Genomic DNA, 26,021 nt, shown 5'->3' with positions numbered 1-26,021 from the left:
AACAAGCAAAATGTTAAACATGCATATTTCCCTTCAATATACTATGATTTTTTTTAGTTGATTTTTGAAGCTGAAATGGCAAAGGGGTTAACAGCTAAAATCCAGAATGAAAACTGAGAATTCTTACCAAGAATAAGGGGCTGGGCTTGTCTTGGAGAGAAAATATTCTGGTTTCAACAAGACACATGAGCCCAAGCAAACCAAGTACTGACCACATGCAGTAGATTTTTTTGTTTGTGTTTTTGCTGAACTAAGAAAGGATGCACCCAAGGGAGAGATTAACAAACTGAGGCTACTCAGTTCACAATGTTTGTTGTCCAAGTCACAGAGCAACAAAGAAAAAATGCCAGAAAGTCCAAATATTCTAAAACCCTATTGATTTTAACTTACTTCATGCTTCACGGGCCTAGAAAAAAGATAAGCTGTGAGACTGAAAGACCAGGAATAGTGAAAGTACAGCTTCAGATATGTGTACCATTTGTTAAACACCAACCTTCCCCAGCACTTCCTTTTTTTTTTTTCCCCTTTTTAAAAAAAAATATGAAGAGCATAAACTTAGAAAGGGAAATGCTCTAAACCTCAACATGCTTAGTTTTCTTATCCTACCAGACTCACATAAACTATCTTTTTTAATAGGTCTTAACCTAGTGTTTAGTTTGGGTTTTTTTTCCCCCAAGACCAAGATTACTGTCTGTGGTTTTGTGATGTCAGTAATTAGCACAATAAATCATTGTTCTGCTCCAGCGAGATGTTATGCCAGTACATATTACTGAGTCCTACATCGGACATAAAAAACAACAACAGAACCAAAACCAACTGAAGGGTGGGATTTTCAAAAGCATTCAGCATTGGCTGAATTTTACACCCAGTGAAGTCAGAGGTAATTTAAAGCAAAAATAAAAAACCCCAAACAATCATAACATTCTCTTGTACCATATCATAACGAGGCAGTAGCAGGCTGAACAAAAAGTCTAGCGATCAACGTTCAAATGTTGATATTCTCTTACAAAAGTCAGTTGGCGTGAAATAGCAGCGGAAGATAAGCAGAGTACTGGTCGCTGAGGGCAGACTGCACAACATCTCCAAGTGTCACCTCCCTAACAGTATTGAGAACAGTATTGTTTTTGCTCTCCTAGTGTGAGGGCACTCTGGAGAGATTACACAATAGCTGAAATGTTCTTGTGACATGAAACTGGGACCTGGAATGAGTTTTTACCCTTTCTGATTTCGTGTGTTGAAGATAGCTGATGCAGTGTGCTTCAGTATTAGAAAAAAATTGACTTCTTTCTCATCCTAACGTGTGAGTGAAATAGAGGGAAAGGCCTGTGGTGTCATACACGTATGACTACGTAGTCCCAGGAGGTAATAACATCTCCTCCAGAATCCCAATATATTCAGGATATTCAAGAAAAACACTGCTACAGAAATCCGCAAAACCTAGGTAGGAAGACTATGTTACACTTAAAAGAACCATGTTTCACTATAAACAGTTGTGTAATGAATCAGAAAACAAATCCAAAGATAATCTCATTCTTCAGCTTTTAGACAGTTGCAAAGCACGCAGGCCTTTTTACTTGAGTTGTAGCTAGGAAAAAGCCATTAAAAAAAGAATTGTAAAAAAATGTCTTGCATGCAAAAGATGGAGTCCAGTGTAATTTCATTTGCAATTCTCCTAAGTATGGGGAGTAAATGAAATGCAGATCTGTAAATTCAAGATCATTACAATGCTACAAAGTCTAAGGCACTTAAATCACCTTCAGATGTTGCTGCTGTTAAAATTAACAATAACAGGAGCACAGTTGCTAATGTTAGGATACCAGGCTCAGAATTCTAGTCTATGAAAAAGGTTTGCCACTACAACAGTACAACTATTTTGGCATGAGCTTCTACTGGAGTTGCAACTTAGCAGCAGAAAAAAAGTGCTTTTGTTGTTAGAGTTTATACCCTCCCCAAGCAAAATAGAATATACTGGCCAAAGCCTTTTTTTTTTTTCCTGGTACAACCATGTCTATACTAGGGCTTTTGCCAATACACACAAGCAGCCAAAAATCACACCTCCAACTGACATTACTATACTGGCAAGCATTTCTAGCACTGGCCTTAAAGCAGTTATTTGTTCAATCATTGCTTTCCACAATCACCCCTCACCCTAAAAATACTGTATTTCTTCATAGGTAGAAAGCTGGAAAAAAAAAAATTATCAGCTTAGGTCTTGCTCAGCTGTTTCTTATATCGGGCAAGGATTTTTCTTTTGCCTTCACAAAAGTTGAATTTCCCCCCTTAGAAAAACAGAATAAAACATTCTTGGGGGGAGGGGGGGAGTGTGAATCTTTAACCCCACAGCAGAACAAACAAACAAAAGGTCAGATCAGCCCTTGCTCATCTTGCAACAGGGGCAGAGAGACAGAGAAAGAAGAGAATTCTCTCAATACTAATGACTGCTATTGCCATTCTCTACATACCAAAGTGAAAACAATCCGTCGCTTTAAAAGTGCTATTTCTGTTCCTATTGCTGCGTCTGACTTCCCAGCTAAAGCAGATTCTTCCATAAACAAAAAGTTGAACAATTTTCAGTCTCAAAGCTCACACAGAAAGTAGTACTTTCAAGGGGACACAATTAGTCCAAAACCATGGGTTGAGGGGACAGAGGAAGGAGGAAAGAAACACTTTTTCACAAAACCTCAGGCTGCCCTCCACGAGGAGGATTTTCATGTGACTTGTCTTAGTCTGAGATTACAAAAACCAACTATATGTTTTGAAGCACATTTGTTTTCAATAGTTGCAATATTTTTTGCAAAATAATTTATCAAAACAATGGCTTTAAACATCATACGGGAAAATGGAGCCTCAAGTGTTTCATTTTACTTCTAAAGCAGCGGTACAATATTTTCTTAATATCCTCCACCTCTCCAAGCCATTTCCTGTGGTTTGTCCTAAAATTTACCCTCATCAGCCTAAACAGTAGTGTCAACTATGCGTGAAGAATCAACTTGCTTTTGGACCGAAAACAACTGTATCCTTTTAAAATGCCATGACTGCAGCATCACTAGAGAAGCCAAAACCTGTGTGGATCTAGAGACAGAACTTGCTTCTCCTTCTTCAGGTTGGTATTTTTCCCAAGCTAAGGGTCAACCAAGTCATTTTGGGAAACATCATATTATTTCTGCCTGTGCTGCTTCTGTTCTGCACACATTCAAACAGTAAGTAGAGACTTGAAGATATACAGTGGATTTGGCTTGATAATAAATTAAATAAAATTTTCCCTTGGAAACTGTCTAGCAGAGCCTGCAGAAATTAGTTGTAACTGCACCTGGATGTGGAATACTGTAAGTTTTAGGGAAATTTCCATGTCATACACTGGTTTAATGCACTACTGGCACATGTAACCTGCAGAACTCAGATGCAGATACAGATTCCAAGGTTTAGAAATATCCACATTTAGGGTTTTGGTTTGAGCTCCTCCCTAGTAAAAACTTCTTCACTTCTGAGCACATGATACTTTACAACTACAGAGCTCTGCTATGGTTCTTTACAGGTCGGAAAAACCTGGACCTTTCATTGTACGAGTAACTGCTAAGATTACCAGAGGAAACTAAGCCCCACAGCCAGCCCATCTGACGCAAGGAGAGTGATACCCGGATGTCTTTGGAGTATCAACACCTCCGATCCAGCTTCATGCTGCCAGGAGCTTTTTCCTGTTTGGATTCAAACGTAAAGACACCCGGGATCAAACGCAAATGATCTCTTTCGATTTCATCCACAGTGACGTAAGGTAAGGGCTGCCTGACAGCACCCCGAGGAGTCAGTGCACGCAGCCTGCAGGTACTCAGGGCTACTCAGGTTCCCCTACACTGTTTCTTCAGCCCTGGGTTTCTCTCAAGGACTTGCTGCCAGCTGCACTGAACTGCACACAGAAGAACAATATGCAATAAACAGACATCATTAGAGAAGTGTTATTTTTCTTATTACAGAAAAGTTGAGAACTTTCAAAATATCTTGAAACAGCACTCAGAAATTACCTCTTCAGCTTGGCATCCGTTCCCTCTTTAGGAACAAAACAACCCCAGCAATTACAGGAAAAAGCCAAACTGACATAACTAAACCAAGAAAGCCTTTTATCTATTCACCTCACAAGGTTTGGTTTTGTTTTTTGTTGGTTTTTTTTTAACTGCTTCTTAAAGGCTTGGAAAAAAGCATTAGGTGCTCTTTGCACGCAGAACATTTATGACCTTGTTCAACTTCTTCAATATATTCCTTACTAATGCTTGCTGTATTAATGGACTCAGCCCAAGAAGTAGTAATATTGAGCTTTTTAATTGCTTTACACAATTAAATGCTAATGCTTCAATCATTAACAATAATGCTGAATACCATGCTTTGGAGCACAATGTAAGCAATGTATTAAAAACAAATGCTTCTCCAGGTTCCTACCTTTTAGTTTTTATAAGTAGTTCAGAATGAGAAGCCTAAAAATAAATATCATTTATTTTCACTGGATAAAGTGCTACAGTAAAGAGCAGCAAACAACTGGTAGCCACAATTATAACCTCCACCCCTATAGCCTTCACAGAGCCTTTGCTGTTGCTCTCTATGTAAGCAGAGCAGAGCCGTCTGCTTCAGGGTGAGAGTTTTCTTGGAAATGTTTACTATAATGAGAGAATTTTCTGTTCTTTTTCTTTTAATCACAACACTGTCCAGTTCTGAGACCTGAATTGATGAAAAAAAAAAAATCTAGATGACATTTCAAGGAATTTAATAATCAGATGCCTCCTTGCACTGCCTGGGAGTGTGTTTCACATTATATTAAAATTATTGGCACCCAGTCATGTTATGGCAAAACTAGCTGACACCATGCTTGGTTACAGCTGTTGCCACAACAGTAGTTAACTGGCAAGCGATGTGAAAGAGGACAAAGTGCTATTGTGAGCTTACATCAAGCTTTTACACATTATGTCTCTAGTTCACAAAGAGGAAGGAAGAAAAGATACTCCACCTTTTTTTTTCAGGGCAACCACATTGTGATTCTAAGTGAAGGTGTGTGTCAAAAGACGTCAAAACCATCTCAGATTGACAATCTACGAAAAGCACAGAAGGGGATGGAGAGGAAGCACAAGAGTCCTGCAAGAAATGCAACTCAAACTTGGGGAAGGTAGGATGGGGTAGGCCAGAAAAAAGAAGGGCAAAGAGCTCTTGGAAAGCAAACTGGCCCTTTGTCCCCCAAAGGAGTAGCAGATCTCAACTGCAATTTTGTGGGAAGCACCAAGAGCGGATCACACTCTAAAGAAGGCCAGTTGTGTTCCCAAGGGACTGTCTGTCACAGGTTGGCTGGTTTTGAAAATCAGGTCTTCACGAGTGTGGTGAGAAGACACGTGCCTTTATGTCTACTTTCTTTGTGAGTCCAGCCACATTACAGAGGGAAGGGTCTTACCTTTGGCTAAAATACTTGCATTTCTTATTTTTTCCTCCAGGAAAAAAAAAAAAAGCTGGGGAGCCTGCCTTACCATACAGATGGTTTCCCATTAAAATAATTAACAACAATGTTGGAACTCTGTTCCTTGAAAGGAGGTTTGTCTCTGTGCCCAAGTGAGCCAACAGAGGAAAAATCAGCTGCTACACATTAAGGAAAAAGTAACACATTTAAAACAAAAACCAAAACAAAACAAAAGGAAAAAGAATTTTCATCCAGTATTTAATTGCAAAAATATGGTGGGAGAGAAAGAGGACTCAAGAGAAACTCCAGGACTTCTTGCATCTGAAGCAGCCATTTTGCGATCTATGACAGAAATGCTTCAATGCTGGCTGGTGCAGAGAAGTGTCCTCAATCTTTTAAATTAATTTACTCACTCTGATGGTTCTTTTTCCACAAGACAACATTACCCTAAGCCGCTCCTCCCATCTAGTCAAGCTCTAATCATGACCCAACATTTGTTCTGGTGTCCATGGTTTTGAGACCCATACTCTATAATAATCCAAAATGAAAAATTCAGATGAGAGAAAACAGCCAAACAGCTGACCTATGTGAGTATTGACTGTTGTCTATGTGAAAAAGTCAGCACCTTCCAGAAAACTCAATCACCACGGAGTATCCAAGAAGCAAAAGTGATTTCCTCTTGTAAGAACGAGGTATCTCACATGTGTTCGCTTTTGCCAGAGGCTGATTTGAAGAGTAGGCACAGGAACATAGTATGTATAAACTGGTCTTACTCACTATGTGACAAACAATTTATAGAAAAGCAGGACTGGACTATTTTTGAAATTGCTTCTAAAACTAGTTATTAGCATGTCACATGTAAATAGTATAATCATAGCACTTGCTTATTTTTAAAATGTGGGAAGACAATAGAAAATATTTTAAAAATACTTCTTCCTTTCCTTCCTCTCTATTTTCCACTTATTATTTAAATATTCCCTTGCAGTGGGGAATCGCACTACATGTACATGAAAACTGCAAAGTGAAACTGAATATAAACAGAAAGTGACTGATCTCATTTCACTGAGCAAGAGGGTTGAAGGCCAGAAAGGAAATAAATTGCTTTAGGGGTGGGATGTTAAGCAAATATTTACACAATTTTCCAGTTTTTATCAAACATAAAATATAATCTAATAATCATCTAAGGAATGTTTTGAGAACATTTTCCCTTAAGTATTACTCAACATTTAGACATGGATGATCAAAAAGTAAAGACCCACTCCCACCAAACATACAGCAGTATTTATCTCAAGCTCTCCCTAGTAGGAAAGATTACAAGGATTAGGTTTCAAGCTTGTGCAATTGCCATTAGACAAACACAACAATATGCAATAAACTACTATTCCCCAGATGACTTTAGGAAAAAAAACCAAACCCACGCTAATGACAATTAAGACTGAAATAAAAGAAGAGCCAAATAAGTAACAACGCAGGACAAAGAAGCCCCCTTGAAAGACGCATTAGCATGGAAGCCATCAAATCAGGAGGTGCTGGCTTTCCATGTGGGGAGGCATTCTCTGGGGCCACTTCTTGGCTTCCTTGTCACAAAGGAGTTCATTCCTTTAAATGATGATTACATATTCTCAGGGTTTGGATCAAAGAAATCAGGGTACAGTGGGTCTCAAACTGAAGTTAGTCTCAGAACTCAATAGTTTAGAGAGGAGGGCCAGGTTTAATAGTCCTCTCAACCAATCTCCATTATCCAGGTCAGCCACAACAGTATTTTCCTATGAAAGCTATATTTAATTGGGTCAGTGGAGCAACAGGACAAAACAAACTCTACCGTAAGCTAGTCTCTACATTTATAAAACAGAGCTTTTCTCTGGTATCTTGTGCACCTGCTCCCCCTCTCAGATTCAGAGAACAAGCATTTGGGCACAAGCTTTTCCACCGATTTCAATGAACAGAATTAGAAGCATACAAAAATCACTGCCTGAAACAGAGCAAGACAGCATCTTTGCAGCACTGCCTTCTCTTTGGGTTCATTCAACATTCCTTACCCCACCTCTGTGTGTCTGTTCACAATGTGCATCTCTGAGATGAGGTCCCTGTTTCCTTAGTTGACCGCTAAGCACCTGGAACACAGCTAATGCGGTTTATGTAGTTTATTGTAAAACAATTCTACAATATGCTTAACATCATGTATGTGTATCATATAATTCCAAATACTCCCATCTTACTCCAAAGAGGACACCAGGAATTTGCTAAGAAACAACTACTTGTGAGCAATTCCTTTTTGAAGAATTATAAATGGCTGATCTCATTTGATCACTTAGATTCCTCAAAGAGGAATCATCTGACGGAACTGGCATGTGGGAGCTTAATTCTCCCACTGCTTGCTGGTAGAGCTTTAATAAATCATCAATAATTCAAAGATGACCTTTAAAATATGACCAACCAAGTGTACCAGCACAAGAGACGTTCTATAAAGAATACTCTTCATGAAGAGGGTGCTGTACAGCATCATTACCAGCTATCACATTCAAACTTCATTTTACCCTAGCTTTCAACGTGCGCCTGCTACACAAACTGTCTAACAAACTCTCTTCTAACTGTACAGCTAAGAGCAGCATCATGTCACTGGATGTTTCAACAAAATGCTGTTGAAATCCACATTTTTATTTTCTCCTTAATAAGAAGTTGAACAGCAAAGTATTGGAATTTCAAAGGCTCACTAGTATGTTTTTGGTGATCAAGTTAATACACGAGATAGAATTTTTATGCATTAGTAGATTATCTTCATGGCTTTACCCATCCATGTTCTGTAACAAAGTATGTTTCTTTTTATTTCCACAGAGGCAAGAGGTGAAGGTGCTAAAGGTAATTTTGGCCACGGGAAGTAAGTGACTGTCTACCTTTGCCCCTGAGTCTACACATCTCTCCTCCGTATCTTTGAACAAGGAAACAGCAGTGCTGTGATAGCAAGTCATAAAACGTTGCATTTGTAGGGATATATTTCTTCTTTGAGGAACCCTAAAGTACTTAACAAATGTTTGTAAAGTACTGATTGTTTGCAGGTTGACAGCAGCCAGCAATAAAACATCTCAGTCCACAGCAAGCTATAAAAACATCATTTCTGACAGGAGCAATAAGGAGAGATTGATAAGGAAGAAGCAGTTGCCTGGGCTAGCACATCAAGTTTAACATCACTGCTCTTCTATATATACACTTAATCATTATGTCTCCAGGGATGCATTAATTCTATTTGTTGAACCAACCCAAATACTCTTTTCTGTTTGCAACACACCAAAAATGTCACCCAAGGAAAGAGGAGCCTCTCCCCTGTAGCCCTCAAAATTACAGTATCTGAAGAAGACAACAAAGAATTGATACCTCCTCTTTCTCATATCTGCGTTCAGTAGTTAAGGAGATCAGGTACGTACTTGGTAATAGACTGGTATGGGAAATCAGATACTCCACACCCCTCTAGTCTAAATTCTTCCCATGCTTCTCTTTCACCCCTTTTAAATCCTTTTAAGCCATGACTCCAAATCAGGACAGGCACTGCTACCAGTTAGTCCATCATTCACAAACTCTCATCAGGTTGTCATGTGAGGACCATGCACAGATTAATTAAGGGCATTTGCTCTTGGAATGCTTTGCTGAGATATGGAACATTATCCTCATTTCAGAGATGCGCAGAAACAGATGTGTCCACAGTTACCCAAGATATACCCAGGACAAAGCTAGGATTCAAACATTAGTGGTCAAGTTTCTCATTGTTTTTCCTGGATTGGGATGGGAAAAAAAAATGAAAAAAATCTCACCACCTTTATAAGATTAGAAATAAGTTGGTTACACAGTATCTCAAAATCAGAAGGCAATACATCATGAAGCATATGGAAACATGTCAATGCTTAATACTTGACTTATATGAAATACAGATATGAAAAGACTGTAAAAGGGACACTTACAGCTGAGTCTTATTTTGTTTTATTTTAAATATTTTAACCATGAAAATATTGTATATTTTGAAAGCGTATATAACGGCTCATAAAATGAGATGTTTTCTTCTTTTTGCTCATGCACTTGAAAATACTTTATCTCTAAAATTCGTGCCAGCATAAAAGCGCCCTAGTAAAAAAAATCTTCTTTCCTCCCACCCCAAGATTAAAAAAAAAAGAATAATATAATTAGCTTGCCTTTGAAATAGATTTAAAGACTTAGAAAGCTATGTCTTCATGTTTGTAACACTAAATGGTAAGTGGACACGCTTCTTTTTAGTACACAGACTTTGTTACTGAGTATATATACAGTGCCTCTGATTATAGCTGCATTATGTAGGAACAGAAACCAAAATGAAAATCTATGTATTAATATTTTACTGCTAGTTCTTTATACAAGTGCATACAACAAGAAATGACTAAGATCTCGTCCTGACAGACACTCTGCTGCTTTAAAAGATGATCTCAAACTGAGCTGAAGAACCGGCATTCACAGAGCTCTGCCTTTATTAGCAGAGCCATCGCTGCGGAGCAGCTGTGGTGTTAAACTCGAGACTACTCCTCCAGCCTTGCTGACCTGCAAACTCCCTCTTAGCCATACACTTCCACAAGTCTTTTCCCTTCGCTGTCTACTGGCAATGCCAGTCAGGCCTTCACCTGGAGATAAACCCAATTATATTTCCTCATAAAACACAATGAGAAATGAGATTGAGTCCTCTAATAAATACCTTAAATTCTAGGCACCTTAAGCATAAGCTGTGAAGTAAAACACTAAAATGAACATTACTGTTTTAATATGGGATTGTATGACCTGCCACCTCCTTAAAAATGTGCTAGCAAACAAGATTCCACTTATCAATGAATTTTTAATGTATTTTGATGGCTATTTTTTGGCGCTCACCAAGGATACTTTGGGGAAATTGAAATATCAAGCAATTTCCTTTGTTTTTAGCACAAATACACCCATTCACCTCTACCCCTTGAATAAGATTGGGCTTTGCTGTTGCTGTTTTATTCTGCTTAAGCATTGCTGAAAACAAAATAAAAATGAATCAACTGTGAGAGAAAGCAACTTCTTGCCTCCAAAGTTTTGAAATCACTGAACCTCCTCATATTTAATAACTCAGACTCATTCCTCTAAATTTTGTCCAGGAAAATAAGATGGTCTTTATATTCCAAAGTTGTCTTCACAAAAGTCTGCAGTACTGGATTTTCTGATGGCGAGTGATTATGAAACCCCCTTTTGTTCTCATAACTTCACGACGTATATCTATAACTCTTTCTTGTTTGTGAAGATAAGACCAGCCTTGTTTCTCTAAATGCCATTTCAAAGGAAGATTCACAGTTGTTTGACTTTTGATCTGTGTGGCAACCAGCTCGACCACCTGCGCTGGGTTCGAGCAGTTACTGAGCTTGCTTTGTACCATCTTACGAACACAGCAAGCCTTTTAAACCAGAACGAGCTGATGTGTGAATACACCAATTTACAATGTAAATACAGGGTCCAACAATATGGGCATCTTTAATGACCAAATGTGTAAAGTGCATATATTGTTTACTGATTATATCATTAAATAAAACAGATGGCTCATATTCTCCATACACCTACAGTGGATTAAAACACAATGGTGTAATAGTCTGGTAAACTGGTAATGTGAAACATTGCTTTGTACTGGTGTAGTAGTATAAATAGCTGTTCACACATGAGCTACAAAGCCCCACTGCCACTAAGAGTAATTAGCTTAAGGCTGTACTGAAAGAATGCTACCTTCACGATCAACATGTGTGTGCCATTCACACTGAAAACTGCATTTGAAAAAATATAGCGGTGACAGAAAGCAGCAAGGAAGTTTCTTGGCATGAATAAAGTAGACCATATGCTTCCCAACATCTAGGCAAGACCGGGCACACTTAGAACCATGTTTCTCAAACAATTCCCTATTTAAACGCAATATTTGCAGCCATGATAAGCATGTCAGAGAAACATACAGTGCTTTTTTTTTTGGCTTGCACAAGCATTTTTATCAGGAGGAAGGCAGGGGGGTGGTGCAAAAATAATTTTAAGATGCAATTTTTATTCAAGAAGAAAAATTACCCGTTAGTGTTGTAATCTTAAACTATCAGCAGATCTACTAAATAAGACAAGATGAAGACTTTGCTCTAACTTGCAAATGTTACAAAAACCTTCTGGGTTACAGCTTACTATAAGCTTACTTGCTTAATATAGCAAAGTCCAAGCTAAACAAAAGCTCTTAGATAATAAATACTACATAGTGAGATCCTGCAAGCCAAGCCATGTTAACACTCCTGGAAAAACATTAATATTTGCAGAAGGCATGTAGGTCAGTTAAAAACTCTTCTGCTATGTTTTTAAACTGGAGAGTAGTAATACGACATATAATTCTAATAAATTTTAGCTCCTGACTTTTCAAATTAATTGACTAATTTTTCAAGTCTTCAAAAAACCCCAATTAATAAACTGATTTAAAAATCATATTTTAGAATCTGAGTTATAATCCTGATTCTAAAACTGAAGGAGCATTAGCACTGAAAATTTTATCATTTTGTCTGAAGCAAGCAGGTTGCAAGAGTCTCTCTCTTATTTATATTATTCTAGATACTTCTGAAACAATTTCAGTGATTTTCAGTGAATTACTTTGAAGCTACACAAATGTTGTAGAGAACACAAATCTCAGTGTTTATGGTAAAACTGTTTTTCTCTGTCTTTCCCATTTTGCTTGATTTCCACAGTGACTTTTCTTTGCCTTGATTAGGTTCAAATCTTCCATATTAGTTAAAGAGCCAGCCAAAATTAGCAAATTTTCATCCTTCCTATCACCAAGTAGACTAAACAATCTCTCATTGTAAGACCACACTTTCTCATTCATGACTTTGTTATTCTTCGGACAGATGCTCAGCAGGTTAGTGATGTGTGAACATATCTTCTGCAGAGTTTTAAAGGTCCAATACAACATAATTACATGCTACCCAAGGATATAAATTCTCCCTCAGTTTTGGTCTTGTCCCACAGCAGCACTAATATTTATCTGCAACAAACTCTAAGTGATCCTGGTTTTCCTTAGCTGTTGACTTCTCACAGTCATCATTTATGGCCACCTTTGTAAAACTACAACAACAACAAACACCACCCCCTCCCAAACAAACTTTGCTTGAACCAAGAGCTCCTCACTCAATATTAGGGCTACAGATGATCAAACTACTCACACAAGTAGTGTTCAGGTCCCGCAAGTTCAGGTCCTGGATTTTGTGGTAGAATTTGAGTGTTGTTTGTACTCAGCAAATCCCAAATTTTCCTTTGTTCCAGTTGTTGGTCACTTAATCTCTTATGTCTCTTGAGCACAGCCAAAACTCTGACCTGCCACTATGCGCTAAATTGAAAAGGATCTAATCTAAAAGATTAGCTAATAAGGACAAGATTCTGATATCACAGCAGTTTTAAATCAGTTTGATGACTTCATTGTTTTCTTAAAGTCCTCGGTGTGTGATCAGAATTGTGCTGGAAAGCTGAATTAATTTTGGTTTTATTAAAAGCCAACAATTACAATCAAGTGTGGCAAGAAAAGTGCCAAGTGCTACTGGAAACCATACTCAGAATCATACTCTTTACCTGATAAAGATTAACAAAGCTCCTGCAGAGACCTGGTAGAAGACCAGGCAAAACAATTCCCATTCCCACCATTTGTTTCCAAATACTAAATCTGTCCAAAATACTGGTGTGTCTATGGACATGAGTGGGAGAAATAAGTTAAAAATTCTGATGTTTGTTTGACAACATTACTGCCTTTTTCTTAAAATGTTTAGAAGTGCCACAAAAAAGTTAAATCTCTGTATTTTGTTGATCTTGTTTGAGTTTCAAATGTTACTTTTAGTCAGCTTAGTATACAGTCTAGTTTTAGTACAGATATGCAACCTCATGAGAATGATTTAATTTTGGTGTCTCTATTTGCAAAGCTCAGTGACACCTACGCATGAAGCTACTGTTTGGAGAGGCTTAGCTTCCAGGATTTGCCTATCAGAACACGGTCCAAATCTTCCATTTTTACATTCCTGAATCCCATCAAAAGGCTTGGCTTGATGAAAACTGGAAACTATGATTTAATTCTGTACAATATTATTTATGTTCTCTAATTCTTGAAAAGTTCAGCAGAAATTTCTTTCCACAGCAGAAGTTATGGGCCATGACAGAACACAGAAATCTCCTCAAATGCATCAGCACATAAAAGCCTCTGTCTACCCAGGAAGAAAGGTTTGGGCTAAACATTAGGGAAAACTCAGAACAGTTTGATTGAAGAGATGGGGAATGTTCATCAGCACAGAGCAAGCCAGACGAATATCTGCCAGGTTTGAAACAGGGAGAGTCAATCCTGCCTTAACACAAAGGGATGAACTTTTCTGAGATCAGTTTCAAGTTGATTCTATTTCTTTTGGTAAATTTGTGTATTAAAATGAAATGACCCATGTAGCAAGATATCAGGCAGATCTGTGATCAGAAAATGTTACATTTAGGAATTTATGGCTTAAACACTCTGTAGTAAATGGAAAGCGTAAAATACAGCATATATTCTTCTGTGACAGTTATAGTGTGAATGGTGTCAAGAACAACATGATCCTTAATTTACTACTGGCCTTAAGGAGTTTGACTTAATTGATTTCTGAAGAGTTGGCTCCAATTATTTCAGCAATTACCAATGTCAGCTTTTGCTACCAGGTTCCTTATTTCACCCTGCTTCACATAAACAATCTCACCACATTCAAAATATTTTCACTACCTTCACTATTCCTGAATATCATGTCAGAGAGAACTCATCCAATGGGAAACTACTTGTAACTACTGCAAGAAAGCACTGCACTGATTACACTGATATAAGACATGCCTTCTCATGAAAGCATGTCATGGGACATCTATTGCGGTTCAGACATGACAACGCTGACTATGAAATGCCTTTTGTTTCACTCATGACACTGTGAACCTTTTTAGGCTCTAGCTGCTTAATGGTAGTCAACATATCTCAATACAGAGAACAATCACAAAGGGTTACATGATATTTAACCTATTACGATGCTTTACATTCTTGGTATACGCAGTCTAGGACTAGCTTCGATAATTATCCATTGGGATCCTGCTTTCCTGCAGGAACACAACTGTGCTTTAGATAATGTTCTTTCCAGCTGTTCAGCTGGACACAAGTAGATAGAAGGGGGGCAAATGAGATAGTAATTCCAGATGATAGAAAAGAGGGAATGGAGAAGACAGAACAAAGGCTATTGTACATTTAAAAACAGAATGAAAAAAGAGAATTAGAAATACTGTCTGAAGAATGTTGAAAGCCCTGCTTATAATGGCCATAGCGTAGGCAGCTTGACACATGGATAAAGCTTTCCAACAATCTGAAAAATAAAACAATGCTACACTATAAATGCTTCTATCTCAATGAATGAAGGACATACCCTTCTAAGACTGCCTAGGTGCAAGGAGATTAAAACACTGACTTATTTTATCCTATGCACTTAAGTTATTCAAATGTAAAGATTAATCATGATGCTCTTTTTTTTTCCAGGTTTGAAGCAAACTTAACTCTGTATCATTTAGGCTGTTGGAGCTGAAAGTTTGCAAAGGCTAAGGTGGCATTAAACTAATCATAGCTACATGCTTGCAATCTTGAAATTGGTCCCATTCTGTCAGGCACTCAGTACCTTCAGTATATGGCTTGGAATTCTCCATGTACACTGCTTGCTGTAGCTATGGTGGTTATACAGCAGCTCAAAAGACTTCTGCACCTTCTATGATGCGTGAACCGAAAAGTATTTCTAACACGGAATGGAAGTAGAGTAAGGTTTTTCAAAAGCATTTTGGAAACAACGTACAGAATGCTGTCCAAGAAAGATGAGCAAGGTTTATAAAATGGCTCTCAACTGATTATTAAAAATAAGAAATGCATCTTACATACATCAGATTACATCATACCTAAATTGAGAACAGAGAACCCACAGTGTCCCATACTATTTTAAAATTCTTGCTGTTCAGACATAGAGGTACATTTCCTGGTTTTTTGGTTGGACTCCTAATGATGAAGAATGCTTACCCTTGGGAATTTTGCTGACACTACATTTACATTTTCCAGATGTTTTGTCCATCACCTTAACAAAGAAACAAGGCTTCTTCTTAAAGTCAGAGACAAAGTGTGGAATGACCAGGTACTAATTAATGCCAAGGTTTATTCTGGAGTAACAAGACATACATTCCTTATCCAAAAACTATCTTGTGCTTAACAGCACCACAAAGATTAACAGTTTCCTTCTGAAAGATTCAACACTTCATAACTGATAAAGATTAGTTGCATATTAAAACATGTACAATAATATAAGAATCAAGTAACTATATTAAATGCTTAAAAGTCAGGAAATTTAAACAAAAAATGTTCTTATGCCGGCAGTAACAAGCACTAAAATACCCTATGTGTATTTTATGGTTTCCATTTAACAACAGAAATATTAAGGACAGGGTTTGCTCTGTAATCGGCCTTGAGCAAGGAGCACAATAAAAGCTGTGTTGTCCCAAGAGATGACCCAGAATCATTCTGCCACTCACTCCCCCCTTATTCAGTCTCCCTCAAGTTAAGGGAATTGCTCCTCTGGTTTAACTTAACCATATGCTTAAATATGTTCCTGAATCAAGGTCTAAATTACTGAAGTAAACAGCTGCAGCTGTAAATATTCAACATGGAGCAGACATGTTGCTAAAGAATTTACCGTTTCAATCATTTCTCAGTGTAGAAATACATCTTGAAGTAAAAATAGAAATATATGTACCAAAAAGTTGCTGAAACAATTTCTACTCAAACTTCTTTTGGCTTGTGACCAAATATGCAAAGTTCCTGCTGGAAAGAGGAATTCCTCTATCAGCATGAAAACAAGGCAGACCTAACCGGACGCTAAACTTCACTCGGTGTCTGGGATATGAAGACCTTCCTCCAGAAAACTGCAGAGACTCAGCAGTCATGGCCTAGGAGGACTGATACTGACAGAGGCTTTAGCTCAGAAGAAAATCTTGTTATGGACTTTGGGGGTGGAAGCAGAGATTGGTAGGGAAATAGGGGAAAAAGACAGTGATAACACTCACTGTTTGTTTTGGTTTGCCTCAACAGGGGCATGACTGTCTCTGCTGCTATTCTTCTGCATATGGAAATGGGGGCTTCATAGTCAAGAGAGAAGGCAGAACAGACATAATTAACTTTTCACATCTCTAGGAGTGTGAGAAAGCAAATAAAAAGAATTGTTGTGCATCCACTGCTGAATGGCCACCCGACCAGGTCAGTGGGTGGAGGTGGAGCACCCCACACCTGGTTTAAAGAAATGCCCTACACTGGATGCCATCTCAGCCTAATGACCACAGTGAGCTCTTCAGAACTGCTGAAGTTGGTTGAGAACTGCTAGGAACAACTGCAATCCAGGCCCAAATTCTGAAGGTCCATTCTAAAACATTTATGTTTTAAATTACTCTGCTTAGGACCAGAGGCAATGGACACAAGTTGGATGCTGGGAAATTTCAGTTAGATACGTGGAAAAATTGCTTATTTCAACTGTTACTGGAATGGATTGCTTAGAGAGGCATTCATATCTCCAACCTTCAATGTGCTCGAAACTTGACCGGAGAAGTCTCTGAGCAACCTGCTCTAATTAGACTTGCTTTGAGCAGGAGCCTGGACCAGATGACCTCTAGAAGTCCCTTCCAACCTAAATTGTCCTATGATTCTATGAAATGTTGAAAAATAACTGTAAGGTCTGGACTATCCTGGAGTTCAAAAGTACAAGGAAATTTGACTAGAAGCAATGCAGGAAGCAGGACTACTAGAATTTTTCTGGAAAGAAGAGTGAAGAAGCTTGACTACAACTAGCACGGAGGGGGAGGCATTCCCTGCTTCTGACTGTAGTCACATTGGTCATGCAGCTGTTGGCAAGTCATACAACTTACCACCTGAGAGCTGAACACTTACTGCTTCGTTTCCATCAGCTGGAGCTTGTGTGTTTGTGCAATTGGAAATCAAATTTTAAAAGTCTCTTATAAAAGAGCAGATGTGGTCATGAGCTTCTCAAAGCATCATTGATAACAACTCAGAAGATTGAAATCTGAAGATTAAAAAAGAATTTTTGGCATAGAAATTTCCTGGTGAACCAGACAGAATAAAACATTCTGGAGGGTAGTAGTTATTTTTCAAAAATATTTTTCTGCAAGTTGGAGGGGGGTAGATAGAATTTATCTGCTAACTGGATAAAGATTCAAATCTAGTGAAATTTTTATCTGGTTACTTTTAGGTTTGTTTGTTTCCCGCTGGGCCGTGTGTGGCTTGGAGACTGTCCAAATTCTTTTCTTAAAAGCTTTTCTAGGCTATTGGCTTAGGGTATCGGCAAAAGACTGAAGATCTTTCAGAACATATTCTTTTCTGCTTCTTTCTAACACACTGTGCGCTCCCCAATTCACATTGGAGTAGAGGCCAAGGGATAGATGTCTGAGACAGCAATATCGCAGATGACCACAGAAGATGCCATTTCCTTATGTTAACTTATTTGAAAATTCTGTAACTGAAACTACACTGAGCTTCTGTTAGAGTCTCACACTTTTAAAGAGGAGTCATAAATGTCAGGATGTCCAGAGCTATAGATACATGTAAAAAGAAATGATTAATGTTTTGACATTATCAACATGCTGATATTATCCTAGTCATGCAATGCTGTAAGTGGAATATACTAGTTTAGTGGAATCTCTGTAGATTTACAGAGGAGAAAAAAATAATTATGAATGTATAGGTCATTTCAAAGCAAGAATATTTAAAAACATATATTACAAAAATTTCCTTACCCAATACCAGTACTGGGAGATAACAAATTCCAACACATAAGGCTGGCTACTTTAAGTTGCTAGAGGAAGACCTGTCCCTGTTATGCCACTGATTTCCTTAGTGAGCTATGGGAACCTACAAAACCTGTCCCTGCTTTTATTCCCCATCTCCAGAACCTTTTTTGCTTGCACAAATACATGGCCAGGGAATTTAGGTCATATAAAGGGAGTAATTTAGCCCTGTAGCTGTCTAAATATCTTACCTCTTAATATATTTGGCCGGATTCAGAAGAGATGCTGCTTTACTTTTCCCAGACAGTAAAAATAGAAATAGTTAGGCATTAATTTGATGCACAGGGTTTTAGCCTGGCATATGACTTCAAGCATATCAGCAAATACATTATTGTAGGAGCAGCAACTAAGTTGAACAATGTTCAGTTTAACATTACCTTTTCTGTATAATAATGATGTAAAGAATAGTTCTCCAGTGTGTTTCTTTATTTGTTCCAGTAATTAAGCAAAACATTGTGTGGTATGTACTGAAGTATGCAGAAATTAGGACACATCTGCCAATCTGTGCTAATTATTTTTCTTACAGTTGTATTTATCTAATTTGTGCTGATTTCTTGGGGTCTGTATTTTATGATAATTCTTGTGACTAAACAACATTGGGATGATGCTGAGGCTGCGATAATGCTAGACCCTTCTACCCAATAGTCATAAACAAATTAAATTCACCATAGGTCTATCTATAATGTGGTTTTAAATAACATTCTGAGAATCTTCTACTGCAAGTTGCATCTATGCCAAGGCATTTCTTTTGGCACACTTACCTGAACTTAGCTTAAATCCTAACCTGCCTTTCATCCAGATGGGTGACTCAGCTCAACATTTTTGTTAAAGAAAAAGGAAATTCAGTGCCTTTCTGACAAACAGAAACATGCCATCTTGGTGTTTGACTACAAAATCCTTTTGTCTAAAAAGAAGAGCCCAAGTATATTTCAGAAAGATCACATTTTTCATTTGGGTTATGGAACACTTATAAACTAGGACTCCTAACTGTGATTCCCAAACACAAAACAAAGTCAAAGGTTACAGCATATGTTTTTGTTTCAGCTTCTCCAAATTACTTGCAAATGTATTCAAACACAATATGAGGAGATACTTTATTTTATTGAAAATAACAGACTACAGGGTGCTGCAAAAAAGGCTGAGGTACCTCAAGCATAAACATGGAAAGAATACATTGGTTTAGAAACCCATAAATCCTTATTTGAATCTGCCAACCTGAAAGCCAAGTAAAGCCCGAAAAAACTATTTTTCCTAAATGCTATGTCTGATTAAGCCATACTATTAAATGACAGCTGAACTTTAACATTAATATGATATTATTTAAATAACTGCATGATTTTTTTTTACACTAAAATGATGAATGATTTTTGGACAGCTCAATTGACATAAAGCAAGAAACCCCTTTAATGAGATTTGACAAAATGGAGACATATGCAGAATATTCGTTACAGCTCATGTCACAGAGCCCTTCCTGGGGAGACTTGGGTTTGGTTGTGTCTTTTCTTTCGTTCATTTTTTTTATAGTTTATTTTGATTGTCTACAGGCACTGAACCATCCCTTTCAATTGCCACTTCCTTTCTCCATGGATTTTGAATTTAGCTTGTGTCATTTACATATTACTCTTAATCAGAGAATTTTATATGTAACAGTTTGGAGTTGGAATTGTAAGAAATCTGTGGAATGAAGGCATAAGGTTCAGTCATTTTAACCTTTGCCAACTGGGTATACAAGGAACCAACAAAGATATTTTTCTGAGGAGACTAAAGAACAACTTAGTAAATTCTGGGTTTGGTATTTTCCAAGCCAAGTGACAAATCAAAAACTCTGCTAAAACTTTCTCTTTTTCTTTTCTTTTTTTTTTAAAAATAAGAAAATTGCATTAAGCAAATATGCAACATAAAAGCCCATGGCAAGGGTAATCTCATACTGACGACTTCTGAGGATGCTCTAAACTCCTTTAAAACTGTGTTTTCATAGCACCTGACACCACCTACTAGAGAGATGCATTTCCTCTTCAGGAAGCTGAATATATACAGAACTATGGACATCACAGAGAAGCTCAGGTGCTGTTTCACTCGCTAAAGAACACATATCCAGAGATGCCACTAATTCAAAAAATCTGTCTGGGAAGGTACCAATGTAAATTTAAGGTGGGTAGTAATCACTGGATAACTCCCTCCTTGCAGTCCCACACAGATTTTTAGGATGTTGTGAATTTTTCCTTTCCGTTTCACCTCACTTTAATCCCAGGGACAATTTTCGTAACATCGAAAACATGGAAGAAACATGCTAAACCCACAAGGTTTGACAATGTGTCTGCCCCGTCTATTCAGACAGAATTTATCTTCTTAACCTTTTCTCTGTGTGTAAATTTACGCTGCCCCAAAACATTTACAAACTTTCTCACATAAAATCTAACAGGTAAAAAACCCCTGAAAACACAGAAATCACTCAAGAATAAGGAACACAGGAAATCATCACTAAAAAGCTTAATTTTAGAACACACACACAGAAAAAAAACCCCAAATACAAAGAAACAAAGATGAGAAATGATTGAGCAAGGGGTAATCCCTCAGGCTACAGAAAACTCTTTCTGTAGCTGTGATAAAGTCTTCTACCTAATCACACCTGCTTCATTATCAGCATTTATTTGAAGACATTCTACATAGCAGCCTGTGCAAAAAAAATCAGGTACATCAGCAAAATGCTGAGGTTGAATTAAAGCTAAAAATAAAGGCATGGAGGTACAGAGTCAAAATAGAAAGAGCAGAAGTGTCCCTACCTTGGCCTTACCTTCGCAACATTCCCGTCAAAATCCTGGAACTCTTCCCCAGGTTTGCATCTGTTTCTCTAAGCTGAGGAGAAAAGAGTCCCATTAAAGGCAAAAGGCACACGTACTCCATTCTGTACAAAGGACAGATATTTCTACTGTCATTTGAGTGAATCAACTTCAGGTTTAGCCCACAACAAACTGACATGTAAGAAAGCCACCAAAGCTCTGAAATTTAAAAATGTTTTGTCTGGTTTTCACTTACATAAAGATGAAACCAACAGAAGATAAGACATTGAGGCAACAAAGATGAACCAGGATAAAGAGCAAAAGCTTTACAAATAAAGGGTTGCAGGCTGAAGCTATATAAATTGGTATCCATAATTCCCATTGATGTATGTATGTTTATTGGTTATGTACATTAGTGAGGGCATCAAGGGATGAAGGCAGCCATGTGCTGTGTTCCTGATGCTTTAGGAAATGAAAAACAGACATATCTTTCTTCCACTGTTTTTCAAAGATAGTAGTTTAAAGAAAAAGCAGTAATACAGAACAGTGTTCTTTTACCAATTCCATGTAAAAGAAATATGCCTATACTGTCTCTTAAACACAAAACTTGTACTGACCTTACAGCAGCCACCACTGGGATGGATGCCCAAATACTTTGTGAACAGTGTATAGTATGTACATAAGTCACAGCTGTACAATATATATTTTTGCATGTAAGGATCACTCAGTCACTGAAAGTAAAATTTTTAGTAGTATATTAGGACACAGGAAACCTACATTTACAGCTAAACTTAATTACCTGATTTGTTCTACAGCTCTCAAAAAACTTGCAAAATCAGTAAAAGCACAAATGAATAAAAAAAAAAATTGGGGAGATGAAAATTTATGAAGCAAATGAACTTCATATTAAAAAAGAGCAACTGCTTCTATTGTTCTTTAAAAGGGATTTAAACCTTCTTTCTATTTTTGTGTTTATTAGTCCCCCACAAAACGATGTCTAGAAATGAAGAAGTGTATAGGAAGAAGAGAGTTACAACCCTACTGCCTCTTTTGCTACTCATAGCTGAAGGAGAGACTTCTTTGGACTTTTTGGCACTCTTGGAGCCAGTGGAACATCAAAATCTACTGTAAATGATGATGTAATGACTGTCAGTTATGAAATAGCAGGCACCACTGTTTCTAGTGCCCTGAAACACAGCTGTGTGTACATACATAAAAACATTCTTCTCCTTCTGAAAGCCGAATATTTACCTCTTCATTATCAAATCAGATTGAAAGGATTACCTGACTCATTGACTTCTTACTAAAGAACTTTGTTGTAGAAGACAAAATGCATCCTCTGTTATAAAACCATCAAAACAGTAACACTGCCAAGAAAAGCGGCAGTCTTCCAATAACAAATCACCTTCACCATAAAAAACCTCTATTATATCTTGAATATATGCATAGCAGCAATATTAAAATCAGTTTCTATTCTGGAACCCAATACTGTAAATATTTGCTACCAGATTTAATGTTTGTTACTGAAATCAGTAGTTGCAATCAATGACACTTAACCTTTCTGCATAAATTTCCTCCTTGGTCCTGTAAAAGGTATTAAGGACTGGATACCACCATCCAAGACTTGCTCTTAGCAATATCATATTCAGTAGGACGGCTTACACTGACTCAGATCTCTGTAATTATGTGCCATGATGGAACAAAGATGAGCATTACATTCCAAGGAGGCCATTCCCTCATTTTTTCCTGATTCATCTAGACAATTCAAGCTCCAGAAAAGCAGTTTAGCCCAGTTTGACACAAGTAACGGAGGAAAAAACGTCACAGTAATTTTTAAAAGGCTCATTAAAAAGCCAAGTTCTTATCTATGCTAGAAGGGAATCTGAAGTACAAATGTATGCTTTACGTTGGTCTTTTATTATTCATAAAGATGCATTTAACACTTGGGGCTTCTCCTCCCTTTTCACAGAAAAGTAGCGCTCTCCTTTTTACCATTATATGTTTGATCCTAACTTTCCTCTCTTGCTGCAGGATTCTACCTGACAGCTAGAATCAGTCCTGATAGTTAGGAAGGGGAAGCTGAATCTTAGAGGTCTGACAAACTCCTCTAAGCAAGACGACCTCATATTTTTATGGTAATAAAAAAACCCACAAAATAAGCAAAAGAAATGTTAAAAAAGAAACAAACACGTACACACAGAGTTGGAAGATCTCTAGCTACCTCCCAAGAGAACACTAAAAAACCCACCTTTTTTTCCTGCATTGGCAGAAAAAACAACACAAAGAGTTTCAAACTGTAAGTTTGTTTTTGTTTAAAACTGCAGTATCTGATGGTAGTTCTTCAATCACTTCTTTAGCAATACCAGTGCACTGCAGAAGCCAAAGAACTGGTGGCATGGCAAACCTGTTAAATGGCATATGATGGCACTTCCTTGTTTCACAGAACTGCTGTAGTGAAAACATTTTGAAAGATGCTTTGATATTAGCAATGGCAAATCTACACGGTGTTTAAGAAAGCTTTAAAAAAATAATATTAAGAATGAGAAAGGAAGGAAGATGAACAAGATGCTGATGTTGATATCTTGTCTGCCTTAGACACATTTTAATTTGAGGTTTTCCTAAAAAATGTTGCACCTTTTAGAGTCCTTTATACTCTACTTAGCCTATTTGACTTGCAGCAGATCTTTTATTCCTTCTCTTTGGCTTTAAAAAAAAAGTAGTTTAGAGAATTCCTCTTCACAACTATTATTACACATGTATTTTGCACTGCACATGATCTTCATTTATTTGAAATGATACTAGCTACGTCTTGTATATTTCTTCATTGAAATGTTTTACTCTACAGACAGGAAAACTCATTTATGTAAATTTAACCAAACTATAGAGACACTAACTCATTTAAATTTTGCTCATAAGAAAATCTTCCTAATTTTCACAACATTGAACTGCTAAGAACTGACCATCATACTCAAGCTGACATTTAACTTTCAGAAGACAAGTCTGTTCCCTGGTTGATTCAATAATAACTCGGTGTATTCAGTGTAAAGCTACTATGCATTGACAGAGTACCCTCTGTCCTGGTCTTTAAAAAATCTCCAGAGAATGGAAAACTTGCCAAGTTATCCAAGATCATCCCTGACTGTACCTCTGACTATAATGACAGCTGGGACAGCACTCCTGTGGCTCTACTGGAGAACTCTTCTGAATTCCCTAAACAAAATATTTTAGGTGGTATGTGATAAAAACTTGGAATTTGAGATCTTCCATTTGTGACAAGAGGTCTTTCACTGAACTGTGATGGGATACACTTTCCTAGAATACCCTTATTTTTAATCTTGCTCCTTGCAGCTTACAGATTTTGCCATCAAAGAAATTTGCTCTTCAGGTGGAAAGCACAGAAAAGGAAAAGTTATGCTATGAACCACGTGTACACAGAGTCACCAGAACTATCCTCCCGCTTTCTCTTTCCTGAGGATTTTTAGGATCAGCAGAAAGGGATACATGTTATTCATCTCTGTTGCCTAGGTTTTACTTGTCCAGCTAGAAACAGCAAAGCGTCTCAGATTCAGCAGTCACTAGGGATGTGAGGAGTGGAGGTGAAATAAGATACAAAATTGCCTGAACAACACCTGGTAAATGCCCACAATCCTTAGTTACATTTAATGATTTAGTTATATTTAATGTTTTAAAGTAGCTAATGCCCAGGATGTCAGAAAGTAACTGGTACAGCTGACAGAAAATGCCTCATTAAAGCCATCATAGGAGGCTTTACCAGTCAAAGCTATCCAGGTGAAGAAACTCCCTGGGACAGATAAAGAAGTTTTCTTCAGCCGCAACGGTCAGCTAGTGGCCTGTAGGAGGACACTCAGGAAAGTATCTGACCGATGCGTCATGGGCAGAAAGTCACAGCTGCCGTCACTCCTGGTTCTGCAAGCAGAAATCAGAGCCAGGGAGGCAAATTTCAGAGAAGTTGTATGCATTGGATGGGATGGGCTCCTGAGCATCTTCAATAACGCTACAGAGTAGAGTTGACCCCTGTGGAGGCAACAGAAGCCAAAACTGACACAGTTCTGTTATCTTGACGGCAGTGACAGAGCAGCAGTGTAAGAAACTGCTACCTGTTCGTTCACACAGAATTGCCTAAGGAGGCAACTGTTAGCATTTGCAGCTACAAGGTTGATCAATTATTAGAAGCTAAATTACAATACTGAACTTTGTTTCATAGAAAGTTCAAGACGTCATTGCAATGGACACTATAACAAATCCTTCAAAGGACAGAAAGCTGACTTACCTGTGATGTTAGTGACAGAAATCTTGCTTCCAACAGCGGGTTTAGTGACTTCAGTGTGACTCCCTGCAGGAGAGGCTTTGCAGGATTGGGCCCATATAAGACACTTTCTAAGTGCTTTGCTGCAGATGGTGATTACATCTCATGGTAGCAGTTGATTTATATGAAACTAACCAATATGCTGGATTATTTTTGCATGCACACAGAACTTGCCCAAAGCATATAAAATCAGCAATTACTTATTATCAAACTTACCCTTTCCCGAGCACGCTGGATCTTCTCTCTGTCATGGCTGAGGTTTTCCAGCATCTCCTGTCCAATCTGCTCTGCATTAAAAAATCAAAATGTAGATCATGAAAGATATAGCTTGCGACTGTAAGGCCTCAAACTGCCAGGCTAGATTGTAACAACGGCATTTAATACATGTGGTAGCCTAATCACTCCTCCTAACTGCAAAGAGGAAGACATCATTATACTAAATTTTAAGTTTTTCAAGCAACGTAAAACTGAAGAAGTAACAACCAAACCAGAAGCTGTCCCCCTGCAATCTCTCGAGGTTGTCTAGGCCCTCACCTGAGGTGACCTGTGGTCTGCGAAGCAAAGGCACGAA

The 26,021-nt window shown here is 37.8% G+C and overlaps 1 protein-coding gene across 4 annotated transcripts in view; it reads right to left on the bottom strand.

The window, feature by feature from the left end:
- The window catches only part of VTI1A (vesicle transport through interaction with t-SNAREs 1A), a 276,308-nt gene that overhangs the window by 80,423 nt on the left and 169,864 nt on the right, over window positions 1-26,021 (bottom strand). For 2 of the 4 annotated variants that reach the window (XM_069796984.1, XM_069796986.1), the window contains 2 exons: window positions 25,667-25,737; window positions 21,127-21,199 (listed from right to left, as the gene is read on the bottom strand). In XM_069796984.1, coding sequence (XP_069653085.1) covers window positions 21,134-21,199; window positions 25,667-25,737 — 137 coding nt within the window. In that variant the 3' untranslated portion in view covers window positions 21,127-21,133. The remainder of the gene's footprint in view (window positions 1-21,126; window positions 21,200-25,666; window positions 25,738-26,021) is intronic. The other 2 variants (XM_069796982.1, XM_069796983.1) reach the window with 1 other exon arrangement.

Source organism: Haliaeetus albicilla, chromosome 11 (genome assembly GCF_947461875.1).
Source record: "Haliaeetus albicilla chromosome 11, bHalAlb1.1, whole genome shotgun sequence".
Taxonomy (NCBI): domain Eukaryota; kingdom Metazoa; phylum Chordata; class Aves; order Accipitriformes; family Accipitridae; genus Haliaeetus; species Haliaeetus albicilla.
The sequence above is the reverse complement of the archived record's forward strand: the minus strand, read 5'-3'. Positions and strand labels throughout refer to the sequence as shown.